The sequence below is a fragment of the Varanus komodoensis genome, unplaced genomic scaffold, assembly GCF_004798865.1.
Source record: "Varanus komodoensis strain SLA01 unplaced genomic scaffold, ASM479886v1 scaffold12, whole genome shotgun sequence".
NCBI lineage: Eukaryota > Metazoa > Chordata > Lepidosauria > Squamata > Varanidae > Varanus > Varanus komodoensis.
This window is the reverse complement of record NW_025335349.1, coordinates 24049516-24067035: the sequence shown is the minus strand read 5'-3', so window position 1 is coordinate 24067035 and position 17520 is coordinate 24049516. Positions and strand designations below refer to the sequence as shown.

Below are 17520 nucleotides of genomic sequence, written 5' to 3'. Positions count from 1 at the left end.
TTCAGACAACATGATAGTCCACATTTCAACAACAACCAATGACAAGCCACTCTCAGCCTTACTCGAATCTTTAAATACAGGCGATCATATTGTCTGAGCCCAGGAAGCGCGTCTGCCTCTCCTATTGTCTGCATCTGTATTATTCTGCAGAGCCTCCATGTATTCCAAGGCTTGAGCAACCTCCTTTCGCACAGACTGTGCAATTCACCATGCAAAGCAGGCCCTGCTGTTCTCTTACGCCTCTTCTCTCCCAGTTATTGGTTCAGAGGCAACTGGAAATTCGGGGACTACCTAGTATGCTATAAAACACCCCTAAGAGGTTTGCAATACGTTGATGAAGGAAGGCACGATACCATTTTGCAACAAATCTCAAGTCTGAACCAATCCTTCCCAGGAGGCCACAGGTGATACTCCAGTCCAGGTTTATTATAAATATTATTTTAAAAATCCCATCAAAACCTCAACACACAAGGGATACTGCAGCCAGGACGGAGGATCCAGTCAAGGGGACAAACCTTCAAGAAGAGAGAGGACCACACAGCCCAACCTCGTATCCAAACCACACTGATCCTGCTGTCATGAGGTGGAGTGGGCCATTCTGCTTCAAGGCTCCATGTTGGAGAATGCAGAGAAGAAATGCCAACTGCTTCAGCGCTTACTCTCGCCTCCCCTCCGAGCCCCCTTCTGGCTAGATCCCAGAGCTTGATCTGAATTTTGAGGATGCTGTCCAGGCCCAGGTGGGATTTCCAAATCCTGCTCCTTGCCCCAGTGCTCCACAAGGACAGGGGGAGTTGATGGCGCTCGTCCCCGCCAATGGTCAGGACCAGCTCCCGATGCAGATCCACGTGAGCTTTCCCGGCGGGGTGTAGTCTGATCGCGCCAGTTCCAGGCAGAGCCGTGCGCGCGCTCGGCCAGGACGCGAGGGAGGCCAAAGAAAAGCAGAGCCTACTACGCAGGAGCAAGGGCCAGCTGGGCCTTGCCATGATGGGGCCCCTCCAGAGGGGCTGCAATGCTTGCTACTGGTCACCTAGCTGCTGCAGCAGAGTCCGGCGCCGGCGCTCCAGCTCCCCTTCGCTGAGCTCCTCGCTCTCTGAGGTGTCCCAGCCACTCTGCCAGGAGAAGGAGTGCGATGAGAAACCACCGGCCCCTTGGCCCACACCTCCAATCCTGGCACGAGGCCCACCCGACTCCCCTCGCCTCCCAGTGTCCGGCCCGTGCCCCAAACGCAGCTCTCCAAGGAGCCAGGTTCCAGCCGGGCCTTGCGGAGGCCCCGACGCAGCCCTCCAGCCCTTCCCAGAAGGCCCCTCCCCGCCCCCTTCCCCCAGACCGTGGGTTGCTTGGCGGCTCCCCAGCCTTCCTCACTCTGTGTCCCTCCTAAGGCTTCGTTGCTGGCAGGAGGCGCGTTTAGTGAAAGCACGCCGGCCTTCTGGCCCCGCCCACCACCGGAGCGCGGCCCCACGGGCTTCTCCGCAGGGCGAGCTGGGCCCCGGGCCTGGTGGGGCTCCGCACGCCTGTCTTGGAGCCTGGCTTCCGGCCGCCACCTCTCACCCGCTCCCTCCTGGTGCCTCGGGGAGGGGAGTGGCCTCTTCCCTCAGGCCGCGGAGGGGCCTTCTCTCGCTCCCACTCGTCGGGTTGGCTTGGCTCCTTCTTGTGCTCAGCTTCGCTTTCAGGGCTGTTCTGTAAAAGAAATGGCTGGCAACTGGGGAGGCCGACGTGCCCGGAGGAAGCACCAGCAGCCCCACCAGCTTCATGGCCACCAGAGAGGGCCTGGCAGCACAGAACAAGGAGACAGACCAGGCTTGTGATGCTGAGCCGAACCTCGCTGCCTTCAATGCATTCCTTTCCATTCTTTTACCTGGTTTAGCTTTGCACTGTTCACCAAAACTGCTCACCAGTTTTGGGATCTGCCTAAACATGGAATAGTATATAAATACTGTAAACAAATGAATAAAACAAATAAAAGCAGGATAAGAAAAGGTGAGGCCACCACTTGTGGATAAAAACGATGCAAAACAATGCATCCTCAGCACAAGGGATTCCGCTTGTTCCTTCTCTGAGCAGGCAGCACGGCTGATGCCTCCCCTGCTTTGGTTAGGATGCCCTGTCTCAAGGCTGTTGGTTTATTTGAAGTATTTCTATCTAGTCTTTTAGTCACAAAAAATTACAAAGCAGCTTACAATAACAAGCAGATAAAATAGGAACCGTTTTTTTAAAGCAAGAACTAAAAAAGCAGCAGCAGTAAAATACCAATATTACTGCGTCTTATGAAGCTAGGCAAATAAAATAACTTGAACCTGGTGTCTAACATTAACCCAAGTGGGTACCAGGTGGGTGCCTGCAAAAAGAGTGTTCCAGAAAAGGGGTGCCACTACACAAAAGGCCCTATTCTCTGGTGCTTCGATTACCCAATTGCTGGGAGGGGGGTGGAGAACCAGAGTCATGGGAACAGAATAGTAGTAGAGTTGGGAGGGGCCTACAAGGCCATCGAGTGCAACGCCTGCTCTGCCTCCACACAAAGTCACCCATCCAGTGGCAGGCCAATGCCTTTCCAGCTTAGCAAAGGGGACTCGACATGCTGGCTCAATGGATAGCTATGCAGGCTAGGTAGGCAGCCAGGAGCAGAGAGATACAGAGAATGTTGATGCTCCAACCACTGGATAATGATACTCAGCAATCTTTGTCTTGCCTTCGCACCTTCCAGTGCAACATGTGCAGCCATACACAAGTTTTTAGAAGAAAATGCTGCGATGCTCAAAGGGGTGATTTCTGTAACAGTCGAGTACACCTATGTCTCGGGATGGAACTATAAGGCTGCAGGAAAGCTACCTCTCAGCAAATCACTTTTGATTTGCTCTCTTGAGTTTGATTGTTGATTTGATATAAGATGCTGGTTTTATGTGGAATTGTTTTCAATGCATCTTACTATTCTGAGAACTACTGAAACAGGGTAAATTAGGCATGTTTTGGTAAATAAATGCAACTCCTCCTCCAAAGTAAAGCATGACTCACACTGACCCCACTGCAGGTTCATGATCTAGGAGCCCACAAGTAGGGAGTGGGGCAGGGCAAGGTACCCCACGCTGGCGGCTCCACGTTTGAGGCTTCTCGGCATGAGGGGTCTATTGTCTGCTTGCAGCCCCTCACTCAGGAAAGTCTATGGGTCTGTTTCACAATGTTCTCCTCCTCCCAGGCCTCTCCCACTTTTTGCGGCCATTTTCACGGCAAACTAGACTCTATTTCTGAAAACCTTTCTTTTAGTAACCCTCAACCCCACCCCTCTGGGAGTGTCCCTCTGGAGATGGGCAAGCCACCCAGCCCTGTGCAGGCCCTCTAGTTGGGTAGCCTTCTCTCCCAGTACCGCACCATGAGGTCAAGGATTGGACCAGACACCTTTGACTCCTCTCCCCGGTCCTCACTCCCAGCAATCCTGAACTTCCTCAGTTCCCAGGATCTGCCTGGACACCTGGAAATGGTGGCCTTGAGTTAAGCTCTTCCTTTCCACCATCTTGCAGGCCTCATTTCCCTGGGCTCACCATCCTCATCCGACGAGTCAGTGCCACTCTAGCCCTGAAACCTCTGCCTCTTTCATTCCCAACAAGCTGCAAGAGAAACACCTCCTGCCCCGCAGCTGCACAGTTCTGCCTCAATGGCTCTGCGCCATGGAATAAGAGCCCATGGGATGGCCAGGGAGAGGAAAAAGCACACATGTGCCTCCTTAGACTTCTCCTTAGAAATGGTTTGATCCAGATAGCAAGAGAGCTTGAACTGCCAGCACGAAGTGAGCCAACACCTCGAGGTTCCTGGAGGTCCGCTATGCCACCAGAATGCCTCTGTTGCCCACGCCTGCACTCATTTAACATAGAGTACACTTTTGGCTTCCCCTCCTCGCCCAGTGAAGGCTCTGTCATGTGGCCTGTCCTCCTCAGATGTGAGGAAGTAAATCTGAACTGATTCTGATGTGAAGTTGTGAAGTCTTTCTTTTACACACACATGCACACTCTCCCTCCCTCCCCCCAGCCATATGGCAACCCACCACCTCCCTGTTCAACTGTTTGGGAAGTCTACCAGGACACATTTGTAGGACCTTCCAGATGCTCTGGATTCCAACTTCCTGGACACCCATCCAGCACGGCCAATGAGTTGTAGTCCAAAACATCTGGAGGGCACTGGATTGGGCCAGGCTGCTTTTAAGCTAGGATGTGTGCATTCACTAAACTGGATAACAGCCTAAAACAAACAAACCAACAAGTTTCACCAATCTAAGCATAAACTCGTCCTTGGATCAGAAACTGTGGTGACCCTGGATTAGTTTATACATGAATGACTTATGCATGCTATAGGAAGGGAATGGCTTGCATGTGAGAATGGGCCAATAAAACAGACACAACATTCTTTATTTAGGAATTTATACCTCAAAATGGAGGTGCTTCAGGTAGATTTACAGGCAGTGCTTTCATCTCTGCTCACATGGCTTCAAGAACAAAGGCCGGAGGTTGAAATCCAGGACGTGTGGAGACACCGGACTGGGGAAGCCTGTGTTACTGATCTCCCCGTCTTGTCAAGATTTCTGCGTCTCTATTCTAAAGAACTTGGCTTTCCACACACTGCCCTGCCTCTCTCCTTCTCCTGGACTGGTCCCACCCCATGGCCTACGAGTGCAGACTCACCGACTTGTGTCTTTTTTTCTTGCTTTTCTTCTTCTGCCTCTTGGAACGCCTGGTGCTGTGCTCTGCAGGTAAAGGGGGGAAAGCGACCGCATCTGGACACTACCCTGCCACTGGGAACCCCCAAAGAGGTCCAATGCCCAGTGCATCCTGTGGGCACACCTCCTGTCGGTTCCAAGGGGGGCACAGTGGAGTGGCACAAAATCAGTGGGATCACCTATTTCATCCCACAGTCTGCCTTGGGAAGTGGTGGGCAGAGCTGCACCACAGTGGCAGAGGCCCTGCTCTGCATGCAAAAGTCCCAAGTTCAAGCACCAGCATCTCTGAGCAGGGCTGGAAAAATGCTCTGCGCTGAGGCCTTGACACTGGTTCCTGAGCAGGGTTGACAGTACTAGATTAGGCTGACCCAGGGTTGGACTGAATGCAGAGCCGCTTCCCAGGTTCCCACACCAGAGGCTTTCAGGCAGAGGCCGGGTGGCCACCTACGGGGTGCTCCTGCCTCGGTGGGGTGAGGAAGAGATTATCCCTGGGAGCAGCTTGGCGAGTCCTGTGGATTCCTTAATTCCCTCACCTGCAAGCAACATCTCTGGGTTCCATGTAAGGACATCCTGCTGCTGGGGCCTGGCCTGAGGACGCAAAGATGACCTGTCCCCTCAAAATGCCATGCTCCTACCTGAATCCGGAGAGGAAGATGCCCCCGAGCCAGCTGATTCCGAATGGTTTCGTTTCTTGCGCTTGGCTGTGCGGTGGGGATGGTCTGAGCCTGACTCTGAGCCCTGCAGGGGGGAAACCGGGCTCACCAGGCAGCCACAGCAAAAGGGAGGGGGCACCCATGGTCAGGCAGCAGGGCGTGAGGGAGTTCATAAAGCTCAAGTGGGAGGCCTGGGCTCAGGTGCAAATCCAGCATGTGCTTTCCAGCCAGTGTCCTGCCACTCTGCTCGTGTGCCATTCCACACTCACACCAGACTCCAGCCCATCCCTTACAGCAGCCATAGACCACCTGGCACCCACCTGATGATTGGACTACAGCTCCCATTATCCCTGGTCAGCATAGCCACAAGCGGGAGTCTTGGACCAAACCATGTGGAGGACACCAGGTTGCCTACCTCTGCTTTACCCTAGCCCTCAGCTTGCATAAAGGAAGTGACACCTCCCTCCCTCTCTCTCTCTCACACACACACAACACTGCAGCACCAGCTGTTTTCAAAGCAGCAAAGCACCCACAGGTTGCCTGCCTGTTGTGTGCAGTTCAGGTGTCTTCCGAGAGGCTGCATGTGGGTCACGGGGAGGCCGACCTCCTCTACACATGCTGCAAAATGGGATGGCAGCACCCTGAGGCAGGTGGCAGGACTGCACCATTATGCACATGCACAAGGGTGCCAATTTGGAACATTTCACATTGAAAAACAAGAAACCAGCTCCTTAAAAATTAAGGGAAGTTAAGTGCTAGACCAACCCTTCCAGTGTGGAATAGTTAATTTATTTCATTTTGATTGATGTTGTAAGCCATCCAGAGACAGAAGTATTGGACAGCGTACAAATTTTATAAATAAATAAACAAACCCTTCTGAGCTAAGATTTTTATTTCTGTATTTTTTACTTCTAGGAAATCAGGTTCATGGGGTGGCATCCAAAAGGGTGCTTCCCCGCCCTACAGCCTGAAGCATTAAAGTTAATTCCATCACCTCGTTCTCCTCCAGGTACAGACCCTTGACGTTTTCCTGGCATTTCTGCTCCTGCCACTCTAAATGCCAACAGCAGAGTTCTGAACAGGCTGAGAGGGGGTCAGCAGTGCCCTGATGCCCAAGGGGTCCCCCCGCACCACCGCTGCACCTTGGTCACCTCCTGCCCCCCACCTGCTGCCACCCACTCCCGGCCTCACCGAAGCCGAGCGCTTGCGATGGTGCTTCTTGGGCTTCTTGGCGTGCTTCTTGGCCTTGGCATGGAAATGCTGGCACTCCGTCTGCGGGGGAGAAGGGTGGCCAGGGGGTTAACCCAGAACTCATCAGAGCGGTGCGCTCCTCAACTCCATCCTCTCTGCCCCACTGCTTCCGGGCTTTGCTCAGCGATCCCACCCCACCAATCCTTGCAGGGTTCTGGAGCAGAAGTCCCCAGTGGAGCACGGATCCCCCCAGGCCCTGCTCACTTCCAGCAGCTGCAGGAACTCGCGGAAGAGGCGGATCCGCTCTGACTCCAGCGTGATCTGCTCAAAGGCGATGTGATTGACGAAGCGCTCTCGGACCTGGGGGGAAGACAAAGATGCGTGGCTCATGCCCTTGGCTGGGCTGTGCAAGGCTATGGACAGGTCACCCAGAGGGTGGAGGGGTGGCCACGGGGCTGCTATCCTATGATCACTGAAGCAGTGGCATCGTGCCTGCTAAACAAACACTTTTTGAGGGAGTGCCAACATGGCTTTATGCTGCAGAAGCGGACATTTGCAAAGCAGGCACCGGAAGAAATGCATTAATGAGACTGCCTCAGAGCCCAAAGAGACCGCGCCTGCTGAGGTGTCTCTACACAGCTCACGGCTCCTATTTGGCTGCCGTGCCCTTGGCCTCAACAGGGAGTGGATGACTCCAGCAGTGTCTCCTTACTGGGGGCAACCGAATAGCCCCGCTGGGATTGATGCAACATAGCGGGAGAACATCCTGCCCTCCAGGGGAGGCTGCCCAATGCATCTGCCGAAGAATCACTGCTCTGGGCTCGTTGTGTCCAATGAGGAGGCACAGAAGGACAGGGGGCAAAGGGCTGCTCCAAGGGCGAATTGCTCTCCCGACCCCAATGCTCAAAAGGAAGCCGGAATCTGTGCTATGCACCCACCCAGATGTGACGGGCCAACAGATGGGGGGACCCTGGACAGCCCAGCAGGGATGCGCCGGCCAGGAGAAGCAGGAGAGCTCACCTCATCCCAGGCGGTGCTCGGCTCCAGTGGGGGAGCTGCCTGCCGCAGCATGCTCTTGAACGCGGCCTCCTTGCGCCGCATCTTGCGTGTTTCTTCCTTCTCCCGTTCACGCTCCCGTGCCTCGGCCTTCTCCAGCAGCTGCGTGGGGCAGACAGAGGCATCACCGCATGGCGTCCCTGCTATTTGGCCACAGAGCCCCTCGTGACCACTGTGTGTGGGGGGCACCTCATCAGGAGGGCACCCTGACAGCTGTCGGCACCAGCTGCTCACGCTCCTCACTCCATTTCTCCTTGCTGCCACTGCTGGCTTGCCTGAGAAGCCAAGGGCCAGCGGGCAAGGTGGCTGCAGCGTCTCCTGCCCCCCCCCCCCCCGCCTCTTTTGTCCAGGCCAGAGCGAGGGGGCGGGCGAACAAGTGGGCTGCACTGGGGAAGCAGAGCCGCTTTTGTCCCCTGCCGAGAGGGCCTTGACGAGGGTTGGCCATGCCTGCCATCGACCCCGTCCCAGCCCCTGGTTCCCCCAGCCTATGACAAGCAAAGGATCCTCCCTGGGCAGGAGCCCAACTCTGTGCAGTGCCGCGTTCTCCCCACAGAAGCAGCCACCCAAAGGCCGTCCTGGGAAAGCCGGCAGGCACAGGGTGAAAGCAGCAGCTCCTGTCCTTCGTCCCCGGCACCCTGTGGTGGACTCTCCCTGGATAATGAGGTTCCAGTGACACTCTTTTGGCCGGAAGCTGTGGACAGACCTGTCCGCCCATCTCTTTGCCTGAGGAGCTTTTCTAAAAGTCACCACTGTTATCTCAGTGACATGCAAGATCTCGGCCTTCCCCAGCCTGGCACCAGGTTAGGGGTGGCCTCGTTCTGTGGAGCCACCTACTCCTGTCTATCCTCAACTTACCTCTTCGAGCAGCCTTCCCAACCCGATGCCTTGCTGAAAGTTTGGGTGACAAGCCCTAGGATTCCTTGCCACTGGCCCATTCAGGATAGGGATGCTGGGAGTTGAAGTCCAACACATTTGGAGAACACGGGGTTCCACAATTTGTCTTGGCATCTCCATTGCATGGCCCCCAAGGCCCTAGTGCTGGAATGCAGAACTACAGGCTGAGAGGGCAACCCCAGGGCTTCCCCAGAAGGGCACACCCCCCTTCCTCTGTTCACCCATTGTTTTGTGGCTTCCCAGTTTGGGAGTAGGTTTCCCTCCCCCAGTTCTTAAAGCCCGAAATGACTCTTCCACAACTTAGCTGTTGGTGGTAAGAGCTTTAAGCTGACAATGACAGAACCTGGGACATTCTGGCCATGCCCCTCTTGTTCTCAGCCCCTCCAACCACTGGAATGCAGCCTCCAGAAGCATCTCCAAAAAGGAATCTGGCTCCTGGGCCGAGAGAGATTCCCCACCTCTGCCTCAGCATTTCCAAGAGAAAGAGAGAACGCCCACTCTCTGGTATGCCTCACAGAATCATGGAATAGTAGAGCTACAAGGGGCCATGAGGGCCACTGGGTCCAACCCCATTGGTGGACGTCACCAATTAACACCATCCCACTCAGTTGACTGTCCGGTTTCTCCTTGAATGTCTCTGGTGTGGGAGAGCCCCCCACCTCTCCAGGCAGCTGGTTCCACTGCCGTATTGCTCTGACAGTGAGGAATTTATTCCTGGTGTCTAGCCTGAATCTGGTGTGCTGCAGTTTAAGTTCATTGTTCCATGTCTGACTCCCTGGGTCGAGTGAGAAGAGGTCTTTTCCTTCCTCTTTGTGACAGCCTTTGAGGTACTTATAGAGGGATATTCTGGGTTCCCCTTCCCAGCCTTCTCTTCTCAAGGCTGGACATGTCTAGTTCTCTCAGTCTCTCCTAGCGGGGCAGTGGTTCCAAATCCTGGGTCACTTTTGTTACCCTCCTCTGGACCCCTTCTAATTTTTCTGCAACTTTCTTAAATCTGGGTGCCCAGAACTGGGCACAGTATTCCATCTGAGGTCTGACTAGTGAGGAGTATACAGAAACTACTACTTTTCATGATTTGGAAGTAATACTTCTGTTAAAGAATCCCAAAATAACATTTCCCCTTTCGGTAGCTGCATTGCATTGTTGGCTCATATTTAGCCTACTGTCCACAATAACTCGAAGGGCTTTTCCTTCTTCAGCCTTGGCTTCTCTGTTTTGAGCAAATGCCTGTCAGAGCCAAGGGAGCTCTGTCTCTGTATCGAAGAGGCCCCTGGATTCCTGCCTCCCACAGCACCTCCTGGCCAGAAAACACACAGCGCATCTTGTGCTGGCAGCCCACCGATCCCTGCACCACTTACGCTGTTGAAAGTCAGCTTAATGTTGCCAGCATCCAGTGTGGCAGCACGCTTGTCGAAGCTGATGACGTGGGCAAAGTCTTCAAAGGTTGTGTTGACTTCCACGCTGAAGCTCCGGTCCTACTCAGGAGCAAGGGGAGGGTGAAGGAGCAGGAGCAGAAGAAAAGATACAGTTAGACACTTTCCCTCCCCTCAGAGTCCCAAGATTTCCCTCTGAGCGATGCAAAAGCAGCAAGGAGCCCAGAATAGGAAAAAGGGGTATCCTGTTCACTTTTGATGCACTTGCTGAAAACCACAGGTCTAATCCTTGCATCAGGCCTAGTAAAGTCTTTTTTCTTGCTCAATATCCAGTCTGAAGACCTCTAGCTAAAACCTGGCTCAGGGGGAGGGGAGGGAACTAGCTCAGATGGACTCTGGATGCTGAATTCTTACTCCTCCTGACCATCAGGAGAAATATGATTAAAATATACTCAAATTAAGATCAAGAAATACTGAAAAACGCATGAAATGTGAGTTAATTCCTTTGTCTCTCTCCTGGGAAGATTTGAAGCTCAGATGTGGACTGTGAGACTGTTTGTTCATACAATCGGAAAATTGCTGGACTCAGTCCAGAGTAAGCTAGCACCTCTGCTGTATTTTTTTTGAGTTTAAAAACAGCAGGAGAAAAAGGAGTGTTGAAGTTGTTGAAGAAAGTTTTAAAAAAGCTCTAATTTGCAGATAGACTTCCCCTCTCCTCCCGCGCAATTACAAAGCTGAGAAGATGACGAAAAAGAAAATACTGGGATAGAGCTTTGAGGAACATATATCAAAGTTAATTAATGTCCCACAATTAGTTTCTCTGTGTTATTTTGCTACTACAGAGATAAAAGATAAGATAAAGAGAAGAGGAAGTGACGTATTGACATATAGGGGCTGAAAGAGGACAAAAAGACTGTATTTTGCGAATGGCAATTTTTGAGCTCCCTCTGCTGGCTAGAAGTTAAATTGCAGCTGTTGAAAAAAGAGATCTATATGCTGACTGAAAGCTAAATAGCAATTGTGGTCTGTATACAAGTCATTACTCAATTTAAGCATTCTTTCCTCCTAGTTGGATATTAATTTAAGATTTTCTCTGGTATCTGGATGTCAAAATGTAACAAGAGTGTAGAAAGCATCTGGCAAAGATCTAAAGTGAAACTTCACCCATCGGATTTGCATTTGAAAAGAGTAGAGAAAATTTGTGAAATGAATGGGAAAAAGAGATCATCACTGGAAAAATCAATGCCAGCAGCTCAACCATCAACACAACCAGACAAGCCTGATATACTTTTACAGAAATTCAGAGAAATGAAGACTGATACCAAGCAATTAAATGTCAAAATAGATAATATGGATGTAGAAATAAAAGATTTAATTAAATAAACTCAAGAGAATAAACAAACAATCAAAGAAGTGAAAATTCAGATGGAAGAACAAGAGAAAGAGTTAAAAAAAAACCAGATTACCAAGATAGACCAGGTCTCAAAAAGTGTGATTGAGATCTGGGACAGACAACAAAGAATGAACCTACAACTTAAAGCATGGGCCCTCAAACTATGGCCTGTGGGTTGGATCTGGCCCACCATGCTCATTTATCCAGCCCATGTCTAATTGGGTTTTTGTTATGTTTTTGTTGGAGCGTTTATGTAATCTCATATAGAGACCAAAAAGATGTATTGAAAGAATGCGAAAAATATTAAAGATAGTGTCTTGGAATATAAATGGCTTGGGAGAAAGACATAAACAAGCTAGAACTGACAAATTTATTCATAAGGAAAAATCAGATATTATATTTTTACAAGAAACACATCAAAAGAAAGATGGAGTGAATGAATTAAAATTATACTGGGTAGATGTATACGAAAAATCATACAGCACATCAAAATCAAGAGGTGTTGCAATTATTGTTGCTAAAAGATGTGAATTTAAAACAAAAGCTATAAAAAGAGATCATTTGGGGAGATTTCTTATAATACAAGGTCTGATTTACGGACAAGCAGTGACTTTAGTTAATATATACGCACCTAATATAAATCAAAGGGAGTTTTATGATAAGGTATATAAAGAAATAGAAGAAATAAAAAGAATATGTGATAATGGTGGGTGATTATAATATAGTTATGGATAAAGAAAAAGATAAATCTAACCCATCAAAGTTAGATACAAAATATGATAATACAGATTAAGTAGATTTAGGTAGATTAAGTAGTAGTAAAATCAGATTTAAAGAAGTTTGGAGAGAGTTAAATGGGAACCAGAAAAGTTATACATTTTATTCAAATAGACATTTTACAAGAACAGAGGATATATCTGTAACACAAGAAATATTGTCTAAGATGGTTGATGTAGATATAAAAGTTATTAAAATATCAGACCATGCAATGATAACAATGGAAATGGAAATAAAATATGATTATAGACAGGCAAATAGATGGAGGATAGATTTATGATTTTTAAGAATGAGAAGATTCTAGAAAAAATGGAAAAAGAATTGAAAGAAATATGGGAAATAAATGTAAAAGGAGGTAGTAATACAAGTGTAATATGGGATACAATGAAAGCAGTGGTAAGAGGGCTAGGAATAAAATATTCATATAATCTAAAAAAACAAAAAAGAGCAATATATAACAAGATTAGAAGAAGTTAAGAATTAGAGAAAATATATAAAAAGTAGAGAGCCAAAATTATGCTAGAATTAACAGCAAAAAGAAAAGAAATACAAAATATTGAAATAGAACAAGTTCAAAGAAATCTAATTTACTTGAAAAGAGAATGTTATGAAAATAATAATAAAAATTCCAAAATGCTGGCCAGAGCCACACAAATCAAAAAAGCAAAAAAATTAATTGGAGTAATAAAGAATGAAAAAGGGGAAAGATGTAACAAGATGGAAGAAAAACTTTTAATTTTTCAAAGGTTTTTTGAAAAGTTATATAAGGGGAATGAAATAGATTTGAAAGAATGTCAGATATCTATAGAAAAGAATTTAAAGTGTAAAATTCGAGAAGAGGATAAGGAAATCATGGAAACTTGAATAGAAGAAGATATATTGGAAGTGATTAATAAATTGAAAATAGGTAAAGCACCAGGATCTGATGGATTGGGTGTTGAATATTATATAAAAAAATTAAAATTACTAGTGCCTAAGATGAAATGGATGTTTAATAAAATAATGGAAGGGAAAACAATTCCAAATTCTTGGAGACAATCCTTGATAGTGCTGATAGCAAAACCTAATAAAGATCTTACAAACCCTGGATCCTACAGGCTGATATCTCTTATTAATCAAGATGCGAAGATTTTTACAGCGATATTGGTAAATAGATTGAATAAATTTATAGATAAATATATAAAGAATGATTAATGTGGGTTTATAAGAGGTCGACAAATGTCAGACATAATAAGGAGAATATTAAATATTAACTAGTATATTGAGAAGCAAAATATAAAGGCAAGCATATTAGCATTAGATATATTTAAAGCCTTTGACTGTGTGGAATGGCCAACAATGAAGATCTTAATAGAGAAGATGGGATTTGGAACAAAGTTAAGAAAGTAATAAATCAATTATATTGAGATAATACGTCAAAATAATTGTAAATGATGGTATTACAGAAACAATAACCCTAAGCTGAGGAATGAGACTGGGTTGTCCCTTATCCCCAATATTATTTGCTTTAATGATGTAAGTATTGCCAAATGCAATTAGGAATGATATACAGATAGAAGGAATTGGAGTATGTCAGAAAATTAAAATTAATTTATTTGCAGATGATACATTGTTAACATTTCAAGATCCAATAAATACAATAGGTCAGGGGTCTCAAACTCGGGCCACTTGCCGGGAAGGGCGGGGCATGGGGAGGAGCCCTGCGGCCTTCAAAGCGCCGGCGGTCCCTGGGCCGGCCTCTGGGAGCCACGCGGGATGAGCGGCCCCCCACCACCGTGGTGGTGGAATACTTGATGCGGCCCAGCCTAACCCAGACTCTACTTCCAGCGGCCCCCAGGTAAGTTGAGTTTGAGACCCCTGCTATAGAGAGAGTATATTCACATTTAAAGGAATTTGGGAAGTATAGTGGGTTGCAAGTAAATTGGGAAAAATCGGAAATGATGTTATATAATCACAATAGTGAAGAATTGGATATATTAAAAGAAAAATATAAATTAGAAATAGTAGACAGCATTAGATACTTAGAAATTGATATTCCAAAAAAATAGTCAAGAATTAAAGAAGAAAAAGTATGAAAAGTTAAAGAAGGATATAAAAGATAAATAGGAAAATATAAAAAGGTAAAATTATCATGGTTTGGAAGAATAGTAGTAACAAAAATGAAAATTCTGCCAAAGATTAATTTTTTGTTTTGGATGATTTCAATCAAGTTTTATGATCAAGAATTCAAGGAAATGCAGAAGTTATTGGAGGTTTAATGTAATGGAGGGAAGAGAGCAAGAATAAGTAAAGCACTATGGTATGAATCACAAAAAAAGGAGGGCTGGGCATTCCAGATGTTAAAAGGTATTGGGTTGCAAATCAATTAAAGATAGTTCCAGATATTATAGCCCAAAGCAAAGAATTAAGATGGAGTGATATTGAATTAAAAGAATTAAGGTAAAGAGGTGCTCACTTAGAGACATACTGGTTTAAAAAGGATATTTAAAAGATTATTAAGAGAATTCAAAATCCTTTTTCAAAATATACAATGGAAGTATGGGAAAAAAGGAGACAACAGTTAATTCTGGGAATTTCTCCATTAAGTCCAGTGGTCGAAATGGAGAATTTCCCAAAAATAGAATTAAAGGTTTGAATTAATAAATTAAAAATAATCATATGTATAAATAGGAAGACGGGAAAAATAAGATAAAAATATAACACAATTAAGGAGTATATTGGCAGAGGTCAAATTAAATTGGTTAAATTTAATTCATTTAGAAAAATGGATAAAGATGGAGGATAAATTTAAAGCGGAAGAAAGACAATTAACAAAATTTGAAATGATTGTGAAAGAATGTGAGATTAAGGAAGAATATACAAGCAAAGCAAGAATTGCTAAAATTTATAGGATATTAATAGAGTTAGGGGATCAGACAAAAAGTTTAAAATCTATTTGGGAAATGGATGTAGGTGAAATAAAAGACAAGGATTGGAAGAATATTTGGAATAAAAGAGTATATAAGAATATGTCGGTTAGAATGAAAGACATGGATATAAAGTGATATGGAGATGGTACTTAACACCAGTTAAGTTAAATCAAATTGATGATAAATATTCTAATATATGTTGGAGATGTGGGGAAGGAATTGGAACTTAGAAACATATGTGCTGGGATTGTGATAATATACAAAAGATTTGGATTATGGTATTTAACAAAATTAGAGGAATTTTAGATATTGATTTAGAAATGTCACCGAGAATTGTGTTATTGCTGTTGATTTAAAAACAAGATATAAATGAAGTCAAGAAAGAATCGATCCTAAGTTTGATAATGGCAGCCAGGTTAGTGATAGTTAAATATTGGAAACAGAATTGGGATATGTAAACAGAATGGTATAATGAAATATGGAATATAGTAGTTAATGATAAACTTACAACAGAAATAAAAATTTTAAAAGGGTTAATAAAAGTAAATAAATATAATGAAATTTGGGAAGATTTTGTAAAAGCAGTATTGATAGAAGGTAAAGTTTGTAAGTCTAATCAAGATTATATAAATTTTTGGAGGGGATATGGATATGATTGAAGCATATTATATATTGTTAAATGTTATAATAAATGAAATGAAATGGAGGTCTCCTGGGTGGTGGGGGCACAGTATTATTTGCTTCTTTACTTATTAGTTGGGTTTTGTGCGTTATAATATTGATATTGTGATGTTTGTATTTATGTATTTATTTTTCTTTCTGTATTTAAAAAAATAAAAGGGGGTAACAAAAAAAGACCTCTAGCAAAATCCTGGCTCAGTAGCTTGAGATAGTTTAGCTGAGGGATAAGTGGACATGGGGCCCACCAGAGGGTTTTTTGTTGGACTACAAGTCCCATCATCCCCCATTAGCTATGGTGACTGCAGTTCAACAACAGCAAGAGGGCCATGCCCTCCCATTTTATCAGGCCTAGGCTCTGGGCCTTCTTCCTAATGGCTCGGAACAGCCATGGCAGAACTGTGTCATTCACACTCCAAGTCATTCCTGATGGTGTCCAACTAAAGAGCAGAGGAACTCACTGGAGGATGGGTTTTTCAGATTGGTTTGACTCCCAGGCATCATCCCCTTTTTTAATTCGGAGAAGCAGAATTGGCATGAGGCTGACAGCACATTTTCCTTTTGAAGTGCAACTGGTGCAAATATTAAAACATGGTGGATACTCCGCTCAACCAAGGAAAGGGTATTTCAAGTGGCACTGTGGGTTCATTGTCAGCCTAAAACGCTTTTCACGGAGGAGAAATGAATGGTTCAGTTCCCTCCCCACAAGTCAAGCTTCCTAACACTGGCCAAGTTATTTTCGCCCAAGGCAGAAAATGCCACAAGCAACTCTCCTTGGCCATAATAAATTAACAATAGCAATAGCAATAACACATTAAGGGCTTGATCCTAGCATGTTTAGAGAGAACCCACAACTCCCAGAATTCCCTCAGGGCCAGTCCTGGCCTGGAGCAGGAGTTTTCATGCCAATTGCACTCCTGAGACTCACTTTTAGAGAATTCAGAATTAAGTTAAACTGACACGAGGAAGAGCAGACAATGTACTTTTCACCGTGCAAGTGAAACTGACATGCATGTTATATCAAACCAGGCAGGTTTCCTGCTTGGCAAAAAAGAGGGTCCTTTCAAAGAGCACTATGGGCTCATTGCCAAGGGAAGGAGCTTGCCGCCACCAGAGCCCAAGGGAGCTGGCCCGCCACGGAGAGGCCTGCAGGTTTCATTCTCCCCCTGCCCTCCCGTGCCCACTCTGGCCACACCTTCAGAATGTCCTTGATGATCTTCTTTTCGTCATGGAAGCGGGCCTTCAGATCCTCCACATAGAACTTGAAAAGGTCCAGCGGGGTGGAGCCTGTGGGCGGAAGAGCAGCAAAGCGCAGCCCATTTCAAGTGGGCTCCTTCCATGGGAGCATCTCTGATGAGAGCTTTTCAAACAGCCCCGGGATTCCTGCGATGCTTACTGGGGTCTATCTATGAGGGTATCGGTAAATGGCACACCAAGGCACGTTGCCTGGGAGACCCCAGCCCGCCACTACGAGCCTCCCTCTGGGACTTGCAGAATCGGGAGTGTGCATTCTGCAGCACGCTCTTGGTAAAGGCTGGATGGCACGCAGAGCCTCGCACAGCCCTTGGGCTGAACGCCATTGCAGAGACATTTTGGGGAGGCCACACATGGGTGGTGGGCACAGCTAAATGCAAAGGGGGACAGAGTCGAAGGCAAATGGGGCAGGGCCAGCCCCCTCCCCCCCATACTCCAGCTTAAAGCTCTCCCTGCCAGTAACCAGCTTTTAGTGAAGGAATTTTCACTTTCAAGAGTGCAGCAGTGTGGTGGTGAGGAACCATACAAACATGGGAAGCAATCGGTGGCATCAGAGGGCTGAGCAAAGGGGCCACAACCATGATAAAGGGTTGCCTGGCATCAAAGGCAGTGTGGAAGACCCCACCTCACCCCATCTCAA

The 17520-nt window shown here is 46.6% G+C and overlaps 1 protein-coding gene across 4 annotated transcripts in view; it reads right to left on the bottom strand.

Moving 5' to 3' along the window:
- Positions 1–405: 405 nt before the first annotated feature.
- Positions 406–17520, bottom strand: part of PRPF40B (pre-mRNA processing factor 40 homolog B) — a 40494-nt gene continuing 23379 nt past the window's right edge. For 2 of the 4 annotated variants that reach the window (XM_044421869.1, XM_044421873.1), the window contains 8 exons: positions 16822–16913; positions 9855–9971; positions 7567–7704; positions 6811–6906; positions 6547–6627; positions 5338–5440; positions 4668–4729; positions 1327–1677 (listed from right to left, as the gene is read on the bottom strand). In XM_044421869.1, the coding sequence (XP_044277804.1) occupies positions 1405–1677; positions 4668–4729; positions 5338–5440; positions 6547–6627; positions 6811–6906; positions 7567–7704; positions 9855–9971; positions 16822–16913 (962 nt within the window). In that variant the 3' untranslated portion in view covers positions 1327–1404. Of the gene's footprint in view, positions 1110–1326; positions 1678–4667; positions 4730–5337; positions 5441–6546; positions 6628–6810; positions 6907–7566; positions 7705–9854; positions 9972–16821; positions 16914–17520 lie in introns of those variants that run through there. The other 2 variants (XM_044421871.1, XM_044421872.1) reach the window with 2 other exon arrangements.